Consider the following 16684-nt stretch of genomic DNA (forward strand, 5'->3'; position numbering starts at 1 on the left):
GGTAAACACTGTTATACATGTTGTGCACTCGCTACTTTCTTCAGTGTTGTCACGTGAAGATATGAAATATTTACAAATATGTGAGATACTGTACTAAGCAGGAGGCATACGCTGTTTGATTCACTGATCTCTATTGAAAATAACTGGTATGTTGTGCCGTCTGATTCCAAGGACTGTGTATAGGCAGAAAGCTGTCCATCAGTAGCAGGAGGGCAGTGCCTGTATACTTGGCTCCTTGTGTTTATCTTCTGCAACCTTTTTCATGCAGAAGATCTCATAAAATCAATAATACATTGTTGACATCAGGGTCTGTCACTATTTTATGTTGCTCTGAGCATAATAAATCTAGTAACAGATTCCCATTAATGACAGCATAGCATGGATCCCTTTTCCTTCTATATATATGTACGATCCCTGTGAAACTGGAACCTAATACCTCGTTTCTTGTCTTTTTAGCAAAGGAGTAGGCATCTTCACTTTGCCACCTATAAATACAAAGCTTAAAGAGGTACTCCGTCCCTAGACATCTTATCCCCTATCCAAAGGATAAGGTATAAGATGTCTGATCGCGGGGGTCCCCCCACTGGGGACCTCAGGAATCTCTCCTGCAGCACCCACTTGTCATCAGCCTCACGGATCAAAGATCACTCAGTGTCTGATGACTACAAGGGCCGGAGTATCGTGACTTCATTGTTCCGCCCCTTGTGACGTCATGCCCAGCCCCCTCAATGCAAGTCTAAGGGAGGAGGCATGGCGGCAATTACTCCCCCTCGCATTGAGGGGGCGGGGCGTGACTTCACAAGGGGAAGAGCCGTGACGTCACAATACTCCGGCCCCTGTATAGTGAGTCATCAGACACGGAGCGATCTTGAGGCTGATGACAAGTGGGTGCTACAGGAGATATCGCGGGGGTCACCTGCGGCGGGACCCCCGCGATCAGACATCTTAGGGGATAAGATGTCTAGGGCTGGAGTACCCTTTTTATCTATGATGCACTTGCTAATGCTTTTTATTAGAACTGAAATTTTTCTTTAAGATGCTCCTGTTAATAGATTTACTAACTATATTGTCTTGTGTGCCATGATCTTTGTGCAAGAACCACAAATAACTTCTAGCTAACTCTGCACAATCGTGATCCCTGTCACTTGGCTTCTGTAATCTTTATGCCTTAGATTATACAAACTTAAAGTTTTTCTATTTTTTTTTTCCCCCTCATGTGGAATATTTAGACACATGCCATTACTGATAAAGAATCGAATGAATAATGCATATAATATATATATATATATATATATATATATATATATATATATATATATATATATATATATATATATATATATATATATATATATATATATTACAGTATTTACTACACCTACCTAACAGTATATGTTATATTTACAGCCTCTTTGCAACTGGGATGATAGATCTGAGTCCTATGAATATCCTAACAAAAAGAAGCTCATGGAATACAAAGTTATCATCACTACCCTTGTTACAGCTGGAAGGTATGGGAATAGTTTTAGCACAATTCCTCCCTTGGGGTACGTTCACATGAGCTGATCCCCCAGCGTGGAATCGCCGCTGAAGGACCGCTGTATGCTGCCTTTACAGGTGCCTGCTCGGAGTGGCAATCTGCAGCTACGAGCAGACGCACTGCGATGTGCGAGTTTCCGTGCGCATGCGCAGTATACTCTCACATCGCGGCAGCTCTCGGCCTAGCTCATAGAGCAGGGGGAGCGGCCGTGATGTGTGTGAGTACACCACGCATGCGCAGCGACTCGCACATTGCTTCAGTGTGTCTGCTTGTAGCGGCGTATTGCCACTCTTAGTAGGCACCTGTAAAGGCAGCATACAGCGGTCCTTTAGCAGCAGATCCGCAGCATAATACATGGAGAGCTTTGTGGCCAGCAAGCGACATTATTAAGCTGACAAACAAATGTTTGCTTATTTGATGTCTGATGGCTGGCCTTATTACACAGGCTGATATTTTCTATGGGCCAAATGTCACCCCATGTGATAGGACCCTTAGCTTGAGCTGCTCATTGTTTGGTACTCTCTGCTTTGGCTTATAGAAGTAAGTATTGGACCCCCCCCCCCCATTTCATATCCATATGATCTAATAGGTCATATGAAAATGGGTAGTCTTAGACCAAGTTCGTGTAGTATGTTGATCAATTTTCTTTGCCCGAACCAGGAGTGTAACAGAGAACAACTAGGATAACTATAATAGTTGCACATTTTCTTTTTCTTTTTTTTGTTTGACCAACCCCTGCTGGTGTTGGCTTAAAATAGTGATCTAAATGAGGACCAAATACTAACAAAAACAGGCTCAAAATGGACAAATACTGACCAAATACTGTGTGAACCCAGGTCAAAAGTTAAGTAATTTTCCTATTCCATTCTTTTGTAGTTTTCTCCAATTATGCCACATTTCAAAGTTCTGCCTTAACTCCAGGAAAAAGATAGCATTTTTGCTCTATAGGATTACAGTTTGTTACAGATACTGGTGCTTAACAAGAATAGGAAAAAAATTGTCACTTGTGTTTGTATTTAACTCTGTCAATAAGAAAGACATGGCCTAAAAGTCACATCATTCCCAAGGTACGACACTTGCTCATGAAGCTGGTATTGTTTGCTAAATGCAATAAAAGTTTGTGTCTAGCCCATATCACGTTGTTTTACTGTAGTCTCTGCTTCCTTGAAATAAGAAAGGGATGGAATTCTGAAGTAAGATGGGGTAACTGGAGACTTGACGGAAAGTTGTTGTAATGCTAATAAAAGCATAAGAAGGAAATAGATATATAGATTTTTATGATTTAATGGCATATGTTCACGACACACAGCTGGGTTGTTCCCATGTTACATTGTTGTCTGATCCCACCAAAACGGATGGCGTTGGTCAACCTTTCTTTATTGTATATGGCCAGCTTCTGACAATATATTTTCTTATTCATACTTTGGAGCAAAGCAAATGTTTTCAATGTGGATCAACAATGTATATAGACTTTACTCAATCAATATTTGTATTAGAGTTTTTTGCTAACAAAATATTTAGATAAGATTAATAAAATCTCAAAGATGTTTGCACACTTGGCCAATTTTATTTGGATAGGTATTGGGGATGGTTCCGGAGGAATAGGTTTTTGCCAAACAAGCATTTGGCAAATCGGTATCCAAAGTGCAAGTCTACCTTTACTCTCCTGCCTTATTTAGGCCTCCAACAATATAGTACAGCTGTCAATAAATGTTCCAGTCTACATAGCAAAATGAACAAGCCAGCTACACAAAATAGGTGTCAGGCTTTTGGGACTTCTCTAGAGATTGGTGGGGTAATTGGAACCTCTTCAAATTTTAGATAGAAGTCAATGGTAACACAAATAAAATCTGAACAAACTTCAAATAAAATAAAAATGATAACTTTTATTTTTAAACAATTATGCAATTATCTGATGCATTCCCTTTAAGTTATCAAGAAGTTTGCAGGTGCCATTAAAGGGATTGTCCAGTTTCTCTTGGGCAGAGTGGTTTAAAAAAAGGTGCCTCTGCTCTGGAGGGCCTGACATGTCTAGTGATTTGTCTGAATAGTTTGCAATGTATTTGCCCTGTGGTGGCATTGCAGGGAAATGAAACACTTGAGGTATGTACACACTGAGCAATATCTGCCCAGATAAACTCTAGGTAGACATTGCGTGCGCCGCCGATATCAATCGGAGTTAGGACCACCCACATGTGCGATCCCCATTGACAGAATTGTAGTCCCGGCAGAATTCCGCAGAAAGAATGAACGTGTTTATTCTTTTGGCAGGACCAGAATTTTTGGAATTTTTCAGAACCATACACAGTGCAGCAGAATCCCATTCAAAATAATGGGAGTCTGCTACAAGCAGAATTCCGAGTGGGTATTCCTCAGTGTACACATACCCTTACTGTCAGGTTTTTCCCTCAAAAAAACTGATTGGGGGTAATGGAGATACTTTGTGATCTTCAAGGGATCCTTCTTACAAGTTAGGAGAAGCCTTTAATGGCTTTGACATGTCCTTATACTGCCATCCTGTATTTTTTCCAGGCTTGTATCAGCACAATTCCCACCTGGCCACTTTACCCATGTCTTTATTGATGAATCTGGACATGCCGTTGAGCCCGAGTGTATAACAGCTGTAGCAGGTATTGTAATACTATTAACTACTTCAAAGCTGTATGCATACCAGTTAATCTATAAAACTAATATTCATAGAACCAAAAATGATACAGGACAACAACTCTGGCTTCTGAAGCTGCAACTGTTTTGATGCCGATTTGCTTGTAAAAATGTAAATAGTTTCCACTTTTTTTTTTCTGGCAGTTTTTGAGTCAAAGCCAGAAGTGTATTCAAAAGGAAGGACTTACACTTCTCCTCCCTTATGGATCCACTTCTGACTTTGGCTCAAAAACTGCCAGGAAAAACAAACAAAGTGGAAACTTAGCCTTATAGAAGAGTTTGTGTATAGTGCTTGTTATATGTTCTAACCAAATGGCTGTACATTCTTAGCATCAACATTTTCTTAATTTTAGGTATTCTGGACGTAACGGAAGGAGGGCAGCTGGTTCTGGCTGGTGATCCACAGCAGCTAGGCCCAGTATTAAGGTCTCCATTTGCTATAGATCATGGATTAGGTCAGTGCCTCTTTCCTATGGCATTAGATAAGACTTGAGGATAACAGTCCCTGAGCAATTTTATAATTGTGCTGTTATACATTTTGTTATGCAGGTATGTCATTGCTTGAAAGGCTGATGACTCAAAACCCGCTGTATGGAAAATCCAATGGGTCTTACAACCCTCAGTTTGTCACAAAGTTACTGCAGAATTACAGGTCTGTAACTTTTGAAATGTCTTTTTTATTATTGGTTTGTTTTTTGTTTGCTGCCTTTTTTGTCTTCTGATTCTAACCCTCCCTTTAGACAATCCTTTATATTACTTTGTGTACTTTAAAATATTGGGTATGAAAAAAATAACTAATACTCTAGAAACCTAAAAGTTATGGTCCAACACTATTAATACAAATGGGTCTGAAAGTATGTCCTGTATAAATGTTATAATTTTTAGTGACTGAAGCTTTGCTTCTTTGATATAGAGCTGCAGAGATAAATAAAAAAATATATATATTTGCCACTAGCAGGAGCTTTGAAACTTACTGCATACTGTATTAAGTTTACCCTCTTGAGGACAAAGGGCGTACCTGTAAACCTTTGTGCTGCTCCCCTTCTATGACTCTCACACTCAGTACTATGACCCGCCATGAGCTCCTATCTGCTGCTACTTTAATAGTTTTGACATTTACGCACACTGCTTAATGTCAATATGTTCCTTAATGTCTGGTGCATGAATTTCCATGGCAGATGTTTCCGCCACAAAAATTCTGTGTGCTCGGTGCAGAAAGTTTGGATAAACCTGATAAACTGTATACATCTCTTACCACTTGTACAATTAAGTGAATGTTGCCCTTTTCCACTTAGTTTGCATATCTATATGCCTATTAATACAAACTTCCATTTTTACTTAGGTCCCATCCTGACATTCTCTTTGTTCCAAATGAACTTTTTTATGACAATGAGCTCCAGGTCAGAGCTGATGAAATGGTCACAAGGTCATACTGCAATTGGGAGAAGTTGCCTAAAAAGGTCAGCTGCTGTTTGTTTGTGTTCAGTGTCTTGTGGGACCAAGGGGTTAGTGTGTCTGGTGTATGGAGTCTTATAAGCCTTGCAATGGTCCATGCCTCCAAGGGGAAAATAACTTGTTCTTAGAGGTAGACAATGCATGGAAAGTGTAAGCATAAAGACCCTTCTAACTACAGTTAAAGGGGCTAACCAGGAATAGAAAAAAAAACTGAGCTAATGTCTTTCCAAAAGAGCAATATGCCTATCCTTAAAGGGGTACTCCGCCCCTAGCATCTTATCCCCTATCCAAAGGGTTCCGCCGCTTGCTCTGTGCGTAATGACCGGCGATACAGGGGCCGGAGCATCATGACGTCATGACTCCACCCCCGCAATAAAAGTCTATGGGAGGGGGCGTGGCGGCCATCACGTGACGTCACAATGCTCCTGCCCCTGTATCGGTGGTCATTACGCACAGAGCGAGTTTGCTCTGTGCAGTAATGATAGCGGGGCGCAGAGATCCCGGGGGTCCCCAGCGGCAGGACCCCTGCCATCTGACATCTTATCCCCTATCCTTTGGATAGGGGATAAGATGCTAGGGGCGGAGTACCCCTTTAAGGTTGTGTGTGGTATTACAACTTGGCTCCATTGATTTCAAAGGAACTGAGCTGCAATACCACACTCAACCTAAGAACAGGTGTGGCTCTTTTTTTGATTTTTAATCCTGGATAAGGGCTCATCCAAACTGCGGACACTCCAACCTGAGGAATTCTCTGTGGAAATTTGCTTGCAGCAGAGTCCCATTGTTTTCAGTGGGATTTTGCTGCTCTGTTTAGACTGCAATTTCCCCAGAGGAAGTTATGTCCACCCAAAAAATGAACATGTTCCACCAGACTGCATTGCCATCTATGAGTTGGCGCACATCAACATGGCCCTACTGCTGACTATTCTGCCAGAGCCTGCTGCAAGCAGACATTCAGCTGGTTGTTCTCCGCTGACTGAATGTCATAGTATAAACGAGCCCTTACTACGGAGCATCCAGACTCTCTATGAAGTCCAGAATCTCTGCCAGTACCATGCAATGTATATGACAGCCATATTCTGGGTGCCATTGATGTAGTCTGCTGTCTAAATCTCCGAACACAAGATTTAAGATTCACATTAGTTTTCTTTAATTGCTTGACTTGTTTTCTTTTTTCAGAATTTTCCAATTATATTCCATGATGTGCTTGGAAAGGATCAGCGAGAAGGGAACAGCCCGTCCTTTTTCAATGTAGAAGAGATAGAGGTGCTGATGTCTTATCTCCACAGCTTGCTAGACACACAAGGAAAGAAAGGCATAGCCAAAATTTCTCCCAAAGAAATTGGCATCATTGCTCCTTATAGAAAGCAGGTGAGATTTATATGAACAATAATAACACAGAACAACATTTAAACATGCAAGGTTTAAGTTGTCTGACCTAAGAACATTCATAACCTTTCTACAGGTTTTGAGTCCTACTCAGACTGAGTTGAGTTTTTAATTTATTTTTTATTTTTATGTTTTTGCAGCCTAGTGCCCCCTTCTTATCATTGTGCGGATCCCAGGAATCATACATTTATTACCTGTGCTGTGGATAGGTGATACGATCTTTCTGTGGCTAGGCCTTCTCCCATGATTTTTTTTCAGTTGTAAAAAAAAAAAAGCCACTAGAAAAACACATTATTTAGCACAGCAAATAATGCCTTAACCAAGAGCCAATTCTAATGGTGGAATCCTGACTTTCAACTAACAGATGTCAGTAAAGAAAAGGGGTGGGAGTGTTGGACCTGACCCTATTGTTCTGGGAGGGATACACTGGCACTAAAGCTGTCTGGCTACGGCTTACCCCTCCCCATAGGGAAAGCATGAACCATGCCATGGTGAATGTTCAGGTGTTTGTAGAGGTTGAGGGAGAACTGTTGGCCCACAGTTGCTGAAAATAAATGGCCGCCTTTAGCAATAGTTTTGTAACCCCTTTTGTTTTGTTGTATCTGTGTAGTTTAATCTCTTTAGAACGTAGCCTTATTAGCTGTTTTTTGAGGCCTTTTAGCTTGCTTCAGCTTGTTAGGCTAAGCTTCCACTTGTTTTTTTTTTTTCTGGCAGTTTTAGGAATACTGCCACTGCAGTTTTTGAGCCAAAGTCAGAAGCGGATCCATAAGGGAGGAGAAGTGTAAGTCCTTCATTTATATGTCCTATTCCTTTTGAATACATTTCTGGCTTTGACTCAAAAACTGCAGTGGCTGATATCCAAAAACTGCCAGAAAAAAAGCCAAGTGGAAACTTAGCCTTAACGTGATCTTTTCAGTACTTGTGTAGATAAAAAAAAATAAATAAAAAAAAATGTCAAATTTTATTGGAACATCTGGGATCAATACTTTGTCTGCCTGTTCATTGGGAATAGGATTTCTGTGCATTACACCCTTCATTGGTAAGCTGGCACTGACTTTAAGTCACACAGTGATCATGCCTGGGTGTGGCTAGTGAAATTAAACCCAATTAGCAATTTAATATGGTTAACTGGTTACATTTAGTAGCTATGTAGGCATTTTATTTTTTTTTCACATATGGCCAGGTTGGGGTGAACAGCAGTTTTAACTTTAATAAATTAAACTATCATTTAGTGATCTTGATCAAACATTAAAACTAGTTAAATGATCTGATACATTCAAAAGTGGCAAATATACAAACCTTTAAAAATATTTGCCCCTTTCAATATACGGTAATATACACAATTATAGGAAAACACACTTTGAGGTGAACGAAACATTATAGCACTCACTGGTGCAGTGACATCCAAATTAAGTAAAGGAAATGCAAAATCTTGTTCCTTAGGTATGATGTGATTATTTATTTTTTTAGGTGGAAAAAATTCGGAAAGCTATTAATCTTAAATTCAAAGCTGTGACGGATATTAAAGATCTTAAGGTAGGGGTTTATATACATAATTCCTCATACAAAGTGCAATGCTAAATCACACTTATCATGATTAGCTACACATGTAAAACATGCCTTTATTATCCCTGTGCCTGGCGTATATGAGTGAGTGGGGTACAGTGAGTGGGGCACCACGATAAGAGGAAATGTATAAGCTAAAATCTACACCCTTTCGGAGCTGTCAGATTTCAGTGAGGATGCACAGACAGCCTGAAATGCGTCAGGATTTGTTGGAAACGTGTGCCTGTACATAAATCCAGCATGCTCTTGCACTAGCTGGGGATAGATTTAGACTGGCGTGTGAGACTTCTCTTGTTATATCCCCTCTTTATCATTTAGATTAAGGGATTATCCAGTATCAAAAATATTTTTGATATTTTGCTGGGGTCGGTCGAAGAATAAAAAAAATAAAGAAAAATTTTCACCTACCCCAAGCTCCCGCGGCTTCCATTCCAGAAACTTTTGGTGCCCCCCCCCCTTGACACCACTTATTTTAGCTTGGTCCTGCTGGGATGTCTCAGAAGTAGGAACAAGTGGTGACTAGGAGGATGGGAGACCAAACGGTGCTGGAACTGAAGTTGTGGGGGAGCAGAGTAGGAAAGTATAGCTTTTTTTCTTTTATTTTCTTTTTTTATTTTGTTTACTACTCCTCTAGCAAAATATAAATAATGTAATAATACCGGATAACTCTTTAACATAACCTACTTTTCAATGCTGCAATATCCAGCCAGTCTTTTATAGATCTCCAGGAAATCTCCCATGGCTGCTGTTTTAGATCTGCACTCCAAAAACTTTCCGTGACACAAGGTTCTCGGGTTCTGGGTCCCCATGACAGCACATTAACACACATGCTCTTGGCATGTATTTTCATGGTTAGAACATCACAATATTCTGGGATTCTTTGTGAATTGCGAAATGTATAATTTGGTATACAAATAGCAGAATTTACATAATGCTGAAAATGACAGATTTTGTTACTTTAACAGATTGGTTCTGTGGAAGAATTCCAGGGTCAGGAAAGGAAAGTGATCATGATATCTACAGTACGGAGTTCTATGGACTATGTCAAATTTGATGAAGACTTTAGTCTTGGATTTTTGAAAAATCCTAAGGTACATAGGAAGAAATGTAAAAGCATGCCTCCACTATATATTCTGATTCGGTTGAAGGTTATGCTCACATGGCAGAATTTCAGAGCGGAATTCCGGGGGAATATTCCGCTTAGAAATTCTACTGAGAGAGATGGAATTTCACGATTCCTGCGTCCTCAGTAAGAATAGACATGTCTAATGTCTATTCTTTTTGTGGATTCCTCTCTGAATTTTTGAGTGGCGCATTTTTGAGTAGTGCCAGAACATTCAACTGTGAGGTCATTCCGCACATTTTCTGTCATGTGAACATTGCCTAAGGGGGTTTTCCGGGACATAAGGATTGATGGCCTGTCCTCAGGATACAGAACAATTTTGGGAAATAATCAGCAGCTTAGGTAAAATATTACAATTAAGAATATAGTGTACACATCACTAGACTGGGTCCAAAAAAGTCTGTAAATAAAAACCAAAATGTAAATAGTGAACCATTTCATCCCACCAAAACTTGACCTTTTATCAACAAGAAGTCTTTGACTAATGCTTAAAAATATGGTTATTGTAGCTAAAACTTTTTATTTTTTATTTTTTATTTTTTTTATGAGTTACCCTTGCAAAACAGCTGCTTGGGCCCACTGATCAGATATTGATGATCTATCCTGAATAGGACATGAATTACTAATTACAAAGTCTCGGGAAATATCTATATTGTCTTGTAGAAGACACTTCTGTTCAAGTGTGTGTGGAAAAAAAAAAAGTGACAGCCTCTACCCCAATGAGAAACTTAAATGGCCCCCCTTTTTTCATTTTACCCCAGAAAGTGTAAAAAAATCATTAAGAAACATTTGGCATCATCGCGTGCATATATGTCAAAATATAATGTTCATGATCTCGTAAGGAGAACAGCTTAAACGTAAAAAATCCAAAATTGCTGCTTTTTTGGAACATCACATTCCCCAAAAAATGTATAAAAAGCCATTATAAAGTCACATATATGCAAAAGTGGAACCGATAAAAACTACAGATCACACGCAAAAAATGAGCCTTCATAAAGCCATGTATATGAAAAAATTAGATAGTTATAGGTGGTAAAAATAGTTAATTTAAACATACCAATTTTTTTGAGGCAGTACAATAATAGAAAAGCTGTAAACATGGGAATCATTTTATTCGTATTGACCCACAGAATAAAGTAAACATGTCATTTTTACTGTAAAGTGTACAGCGGGAAAACGAAACCTTCCAAAATTTGCAAAAATGCGGTTTTCTTTTCAATTTCCCCACACAAATAATTTTTTGGGTTGCACCATACGTTTTATCATAAAATGTCTTCACAAAGTGCAATTGCTCACGCAAAAAAGAAGCCCTCATATGGGTCTGTGGATGGAAATATGAGTTAAGATTTTTAGGAGAGGAGAAAAAATGAAAATGCAAAAATAAAATTGGGCTTTGTCCTTAAGGGGTTAAAGGAATATACTGTATCCTTGTGACCTCCAATTACCTCTTCTAACTAAAACTTTCCATTTTGCCTGTTTTAGCGGTTTAATGTCTCAATTACAAGGGCAAAAGCCCTTTTAATCATGGTCGGCAATGCCATCATCCTACGGAAAGATCCAAACTGGTCTCGGTAAGTACCAGAGGATGTTCATCGAAAGTCTATTGTCTCTAGTATGTCTATATTTGAAATATTAGAAAGTTTAACAGACAAGTGTCCCTGAAATTCTTTGCTAGCCCATCACACATTCTCCTAAGCCACCCCCACCAGTGTAAGGAGAGTATGTGCAGCCAAAAATCACATGGGTGAATGATTGCTGGCCCTGCACTAACACTATTTGGGCATTCTTCTAAAGGGTCCTCCTGCGTTGTCAGTGATCTGCCTTTCCCAATTAACACATCAGTTGGTTGTTTTCATATGTGACTGAACTACATTGTATTGTACATCTACTTTCTTCTTTCATTTAGGTTTTTAAAGTTTTGCTCTGAGAAAGGTGGTTTTTGTGGCTTCCAAACTGAAGACCTTGAAGATCTGGATGAAACAGAACTTACAGAGCTATTTGGAAACATTAATATCAATGAGCCACCACCCTGTAAGTTAAAAATTCCAAGTATACATTTTTTTATGTTTGCTTTGTATATATTATGATGCAAAAAAATCTCAATAGGTGTGTGTGTTAAAAATGATGCTGGCAAAGAGCCTTTTAGCTGCTTTTCTCCCTATCTATAGCCTCTCTGAGCTGCCCTTCAACTATTCTTCTCTCCTCCTGTCTACAATGTGAACGCATGTGAAACCCCTCACACTACCATCACCACTGTGGTCTCCAAAGCCTTGTTCACATGGCGGAATTTTCATTCGGAGTCCTGCGGAAAATTTAGCTTGGAAATTCCATTGCAGCAGAGTCCAGTAGGATTCTGCTGCACAATGCACACAGCAGAATTTCCCCGGCAGATGTTTCTGCCCTCTTTCTGCGGAATCTGCTTGGAAATGTGTGATGTTCCAGTACGGGATAAGGTCCCGTACAGTACCTAGGCCCTGTCAGGTTGAGTCCTTCTGTGTCCTAGGGGCTCTCCTGCAGTGTCTCCCCCATAGTAATATATATTATGTATAGTGTTGTGTGTGTGTTATGTATAAAGGACCTTTTTAAAGACCATTGAGTGAATCACATAAATAGGTCAACGGAAAACCCATTCACACTGATAGATTCATGCAGTCAACTTTTGAGCGGAATTCCAAAAATTCCACTATAAAAATTATATAGTTTGCACATAGACTAAAACTGAGAGATCAGAAAGTCTGACTTATCCTTAGAGTAGCAGCTAAGTGGTAGGAAATCTTTAATAATGACTATTTAGAAAGTTGCTTAGTTTTGCATTTAGTGCAAAGGTGTCCATACCCTTAACTCCACTTTACCTTTTTATTTAACATCAGCTTTAATAATAAATTTCACCCTGTTATTAGTGGCACTATTTAATATAACTATTAAGTTTTCTTTTATAGGTGAGCAGAGTGGAGAGAGCGCAGTGCAGCAGCAGGGAGAGCCAGCATGGAGACATGAACATTAACTTGTCCTTGCCCATGATTTGTTCTGGAGTTCTTTGCACATGCCTACCTGTTGCTTGCATAAAGTAGCCTGTTTATATTCTTTAATTAGCAATGGATACTTCTGCATTTAACTTCTACATTTATTTCTATGTGATATATTTTCTTGCCAAGTTGAGTTTTTTTGCTTGGTAAAATCGTTTTTTCTTCCAAGATCAGTTTCTAATTCTCACAGGTGATATCGACCAGCATTCTCAGACTCCACATCTGGAGAGGTGTAAGTTTTTTTCTTTTGGCGTTTTTGCCTTCCGTAAACTGTGGCAATAGTGGTTGTCAAAAACCTTTCCTAGTATAAAATACAAGACTCTGTTCTGCAAGTGTTCCATCGGGAGCCACCATCACAGATCCCAATAGAAATGCTGGACAAGCTTGCTGAGAGCTTGCCTTAGGAGACCAAATTTTATTTATACAAATTTTACTTAATATGTCATTTATCAATGATCAGAGATGTGAAAATATTTAATTCCGACTGTGTCTTGTCTATTTCACATGTATAGTCATCGCTGGCAAACACTAACAAAGACTTTTATTTTTTTCATTTATTCACTTAGTGACACAATATCACTGCATTTGGAGTGGATAACACTTAGCACAAACTATCTGCACGAGTTGTTCAATATTTATTGTCCTGTTTATGTGGGGACCAAATTTGGTACATCACTGAATTGTATATCTTGTTAATATTTTATAAAGGGGATTTCTAGATTTAACCTTTTTTTTTATTTCTTTACAATTTAAACTAAAATACCACTAAAAAAAAGTTTACATTAAAGAACAGTAACTTTTTCACTGCTAATTTCGATTATTTAGATCTGTTTTTTAGATTTTCTTATTAGATTGGTGTTGAGGTAGGGGGAACAAGGTGTTCGATTCTAAATATGCATGTTGTAACTTTGGTTAGAGCTGGCACACAGGTGACACAGCACATGTTCACAATCCACCTTTATACCGGCGCACATAGGACATTACTTCATCTCATCTTTGTTAGTTCCTGGTTAATAAATCATTTGTACTCTGTCTAGTTTCTATGTTGAAATGTAGAAATTTGGATTTCTATACTTTTGTAATAAAATAAATAAAAGTTTTAAAGTTATAACTTGGTTGTTTGAGTTGTATAAGTAACAAAACCATGCATGCGTACAACTTTTTGCATCAATATAGTCTTAATATATGGCTCTGTGTGAAAATCAAATTAAGTAGCATGAATGGGATCAGGTACATTTGAAAACCGGCCACTAGGGGTCTCCCTCCTAGTGGCCGGCTGCAGCCTGGCGTGACGTCAAGCCTGAAAAAGGACTGATGCGGCCGGGCATCGGTCCTTTTTCATTCAGCCTGCGCTCGCTCCCTGCCTGTCAATCAGACAGGCAGGAAGCGAGCGCATTGGCTCCCCGGCCGCTTCATCGCCGCCGCTGTCCCTGCACGCCCGCTGCCAGACTCTGCAGTAAGTGTAATGGGGGGGAGGTGGGGGGGGTTGTGATGGAGGGAACAGGGTATGGCGCGGGAGGGGGGAGGAGAGAGGGAGACTGAGGGGACGGGCTAGCGCCGCATGTAACTAATAGTTTACATTACAGCTGTTTCATTACTACAACTCCCAGCATGCCCTGACAGCCAATAGATGTAGTGATGAAACAGCTGGAGGCACCCTGTGTAGATGAACTAAGGGCGGAAGTCCCCCCCCCCCCCCCCCCCCCCAAGCAGGCATCAGTGACGTCACGCCTGCTGGGGAAGTCTGCCTGGTAGTGAGCACACTGCCAGGCAGACAAAAAGCATTTTTAATATAGTAAAAATAAAAATTAAAAGCAGGGAGGGGGTTAGGGATAGATTGGCGATAGGCAGGGACAGAAAAAAAAAAATAGGATGGTGGGAGCTACCCTTTAAATCTACAAGGGCAAATCAGCAATAAAATCTGAATGATTTGGGGCTAATCTAAATGTTCTTGTAGCCCTATTTATTTATTTTTTTTTCATTTTTACAAGGGCTAAAAGGAGAAAAAGCCCCCCAAAATTTGTAACACCATTTCTCTCAAGTAAGGAAACACCTCAAATGTGGATGCAAAGTGTTCTATGGGTGCACTAGAGGGCTCAGAAGGGAAGAAGTGACAATAGGCTTTTGGAGAGCGAATTTTGCCAAAATGGTTTTTGCTAGGCATGTCGCATTTAGGAAGCCCCCAGGGTGCCAAAACAGCAAAAAAAAAATAAAAAAAAAAATCCCCATATCGCACACTATTTTGGAAACTACACCCCATTACAAGGGGCACAGTGAGCCTTAACACCCCACAGGTGTTTGACAAATTTTCGTTAACGTGGAACATGAAAGTGAAAAATTTATTATTTTTCACTAAAATACTGGTGTTACCCTTAATTTTTCATTTTCGCAAGGGGTAATAGAAGAAATGGGGGGGGGGGGGGTGTTACAAATTTTGGGGGGCACTTTTTCCTGAGTATATAACTACCCTATATGTGGACAAGTTCCCTGCAAGCGCACTACAATTGCTTAGAGGAGAGGGAACAAAATATGGCTTTTGGAGAGAGAATTTTGCTATTTTGCTGAAATGGTATTTGGGGGGCATGTTGGATTTAGGAAGCCCCCATGGTGCCAGAACAGCGAAAAAATAAATAAAAATAAAATAACGCATGGCACACTATTTTGGAAACTACACCCCACAAAGAACATATCAAGGGGTACAGTGAGCCTTAACAACCCACACGTGTTTTCACAAATTTTCATTAAAGTTGGACGTGAAAATAAATAAAAAATTGATTTATTTCACCAAAATGCTAATGTTACCCCAAATTTTTTTATTTTCACAAGGGGTAATAGAAGAATTAGGGTTCCAAATTTAGGAGGGCTTTTTCTCTGGAGTAAGGAAATACCCCATATGTGGACGTAAAGTGCTCTGCGAGTGCACTACAGGGCTCAGAAGAGAAGGAGCAACATTTGGCTTTTGGAGAAAGAGAGAATTTTGCTGAAATGGTTTTTGGGGGGCATGTCGCATTTATGAAGCCCCCCATGGTGCCAGAACAGCAAAAAAAAAAAAAAATGCACTATGTGGGAAACTACACCCCTCAAGGAATGTAAAAAGGGATGCAGTGAGCCTTAACACCCCACAGGTGTTTGAGGAATTTTCATTAAAGTTGGATGTGAAAATGAAAATTGGGATAACGCCAGCATTTAAGTGAAAAAAAATAAAAAAATTTCATTTTCACAAGAGGTAATGGGGGGGGGGGGGGTGGTGAAGAGTATGAAAATACCCTATATGTGGACATAGTGCTCTGTAGGCGCACTACAGGGCTCAGAAGAGGAGCGCAATTGGGCTTTTGGAGAGCGAATTTGGCTGGAACTGAAGTCGGGGGCCGTGTGCGTTTACAAAGCCCTCATGGTACCAGAACAGTGAACCCATTTTTGAAACTACACCCCTCACGGAATGTGACAAGGGATGAAGTGAGCATTTAAACCCCACTGGCATTTGACAGGCTTTTGGAACCGTGGACTATGCAAATGAAAAATAAAATGTTTCATTTTCACGGACCACTGTTTAAAAAATCTGTTAAATGCCAGTGGGGTGTTAATGCTCACAGCACCCCTTGTTACAATGGGGTCACATGTGGATGTTTTGTTTTTATATCCGAAATGCTGCAACTGTCAGCTACAAATTTTGGGGGCTTTTGCTCCTTTTATCCCCTATGAAAAAGAAAAGTTGGAGGCTACACCAGCATGTTAGTGTAAAAAAAAATAAAAAATAAAAATATTTGACATGTCCATAAGGCATCTCTTGGACAAACGCTGTAGGGGAGCATATTGGTGTCCTAATAGGTATGGGGACCCCCATGTGGTGAAAATTTTCAGGGACCATTTTCTTAAAGATTAAAAAAATAAATGTATGAAGTGTATATTAGAAAGTCTTGA

The 16684-nt window shown here is 39.7% G+C and overlaps 1 protein-coding gene across 1 annotated transcript in view; it reads left to right on the forward strand.

Moving 5' to 3' along the window:
• The window catches only part of MOV10 (Mov10 RISC complex RNA helicase), a 90613-nt gene extending 76794 nt beyond the window's left edge, over positions 1 to 13819 (forward strand). The window contains exons 13-23 of the mRNA XM_056558295.1: positions 1408 to 1511; positions 4073 to 4170; positions 4558 to 4659; positions 4754 to 4856; positions 5547 to 5664; positions 6839 to 7030; positions 8519 to 8584; positions 9580 to 9705; positions 11220 to 11308; positions 11644 to 11768; positions 12677 to 13819. Coding sequence (XP_056414270.1) covers positions 1408 to 1511; positions 4073 to 4170; positions 4558 to 4659; positions 4754 to 4856; positions 5547 to 5664; positions 6839 to 7030; positions 8519 to 8584; positions 9580 to 9705; positions 11220 to 11308; positions 11644 to 11768; positions 12677 to 12741 — 1188 coding nt within the window. The 3' untranslated portion in view covers positions 12742 to 13819. The remainder of the gene's footprint in view (positions 1 to 1407; positions 1512 to 4072; positions 4171 to 4557; positions 4660 to 4753; positions 4857 to 5546; positions 5665 to 6838; positions 7031 to 8518; positions 8585 to 9579; positions 9706 to 11219; positions 11309 to 11643; positions 11769 to 12676) is intronic.
• Positions 13820 to 16684: the final 2865 nt, after the last annotated feature.

Source organism: Hyla sarda, chromosome 2 (assembly GCF_029499605.1).
Source record: "Hyla sarda isolate aHylSar1 chromosome 2, aHylSar1.hap1, whole genome shotgun sequence".
NCBI lineage: Eukaryota > Metazoa > Chordata > Amphibia > Anura > Hylidae > Hyla > Hyla sarda.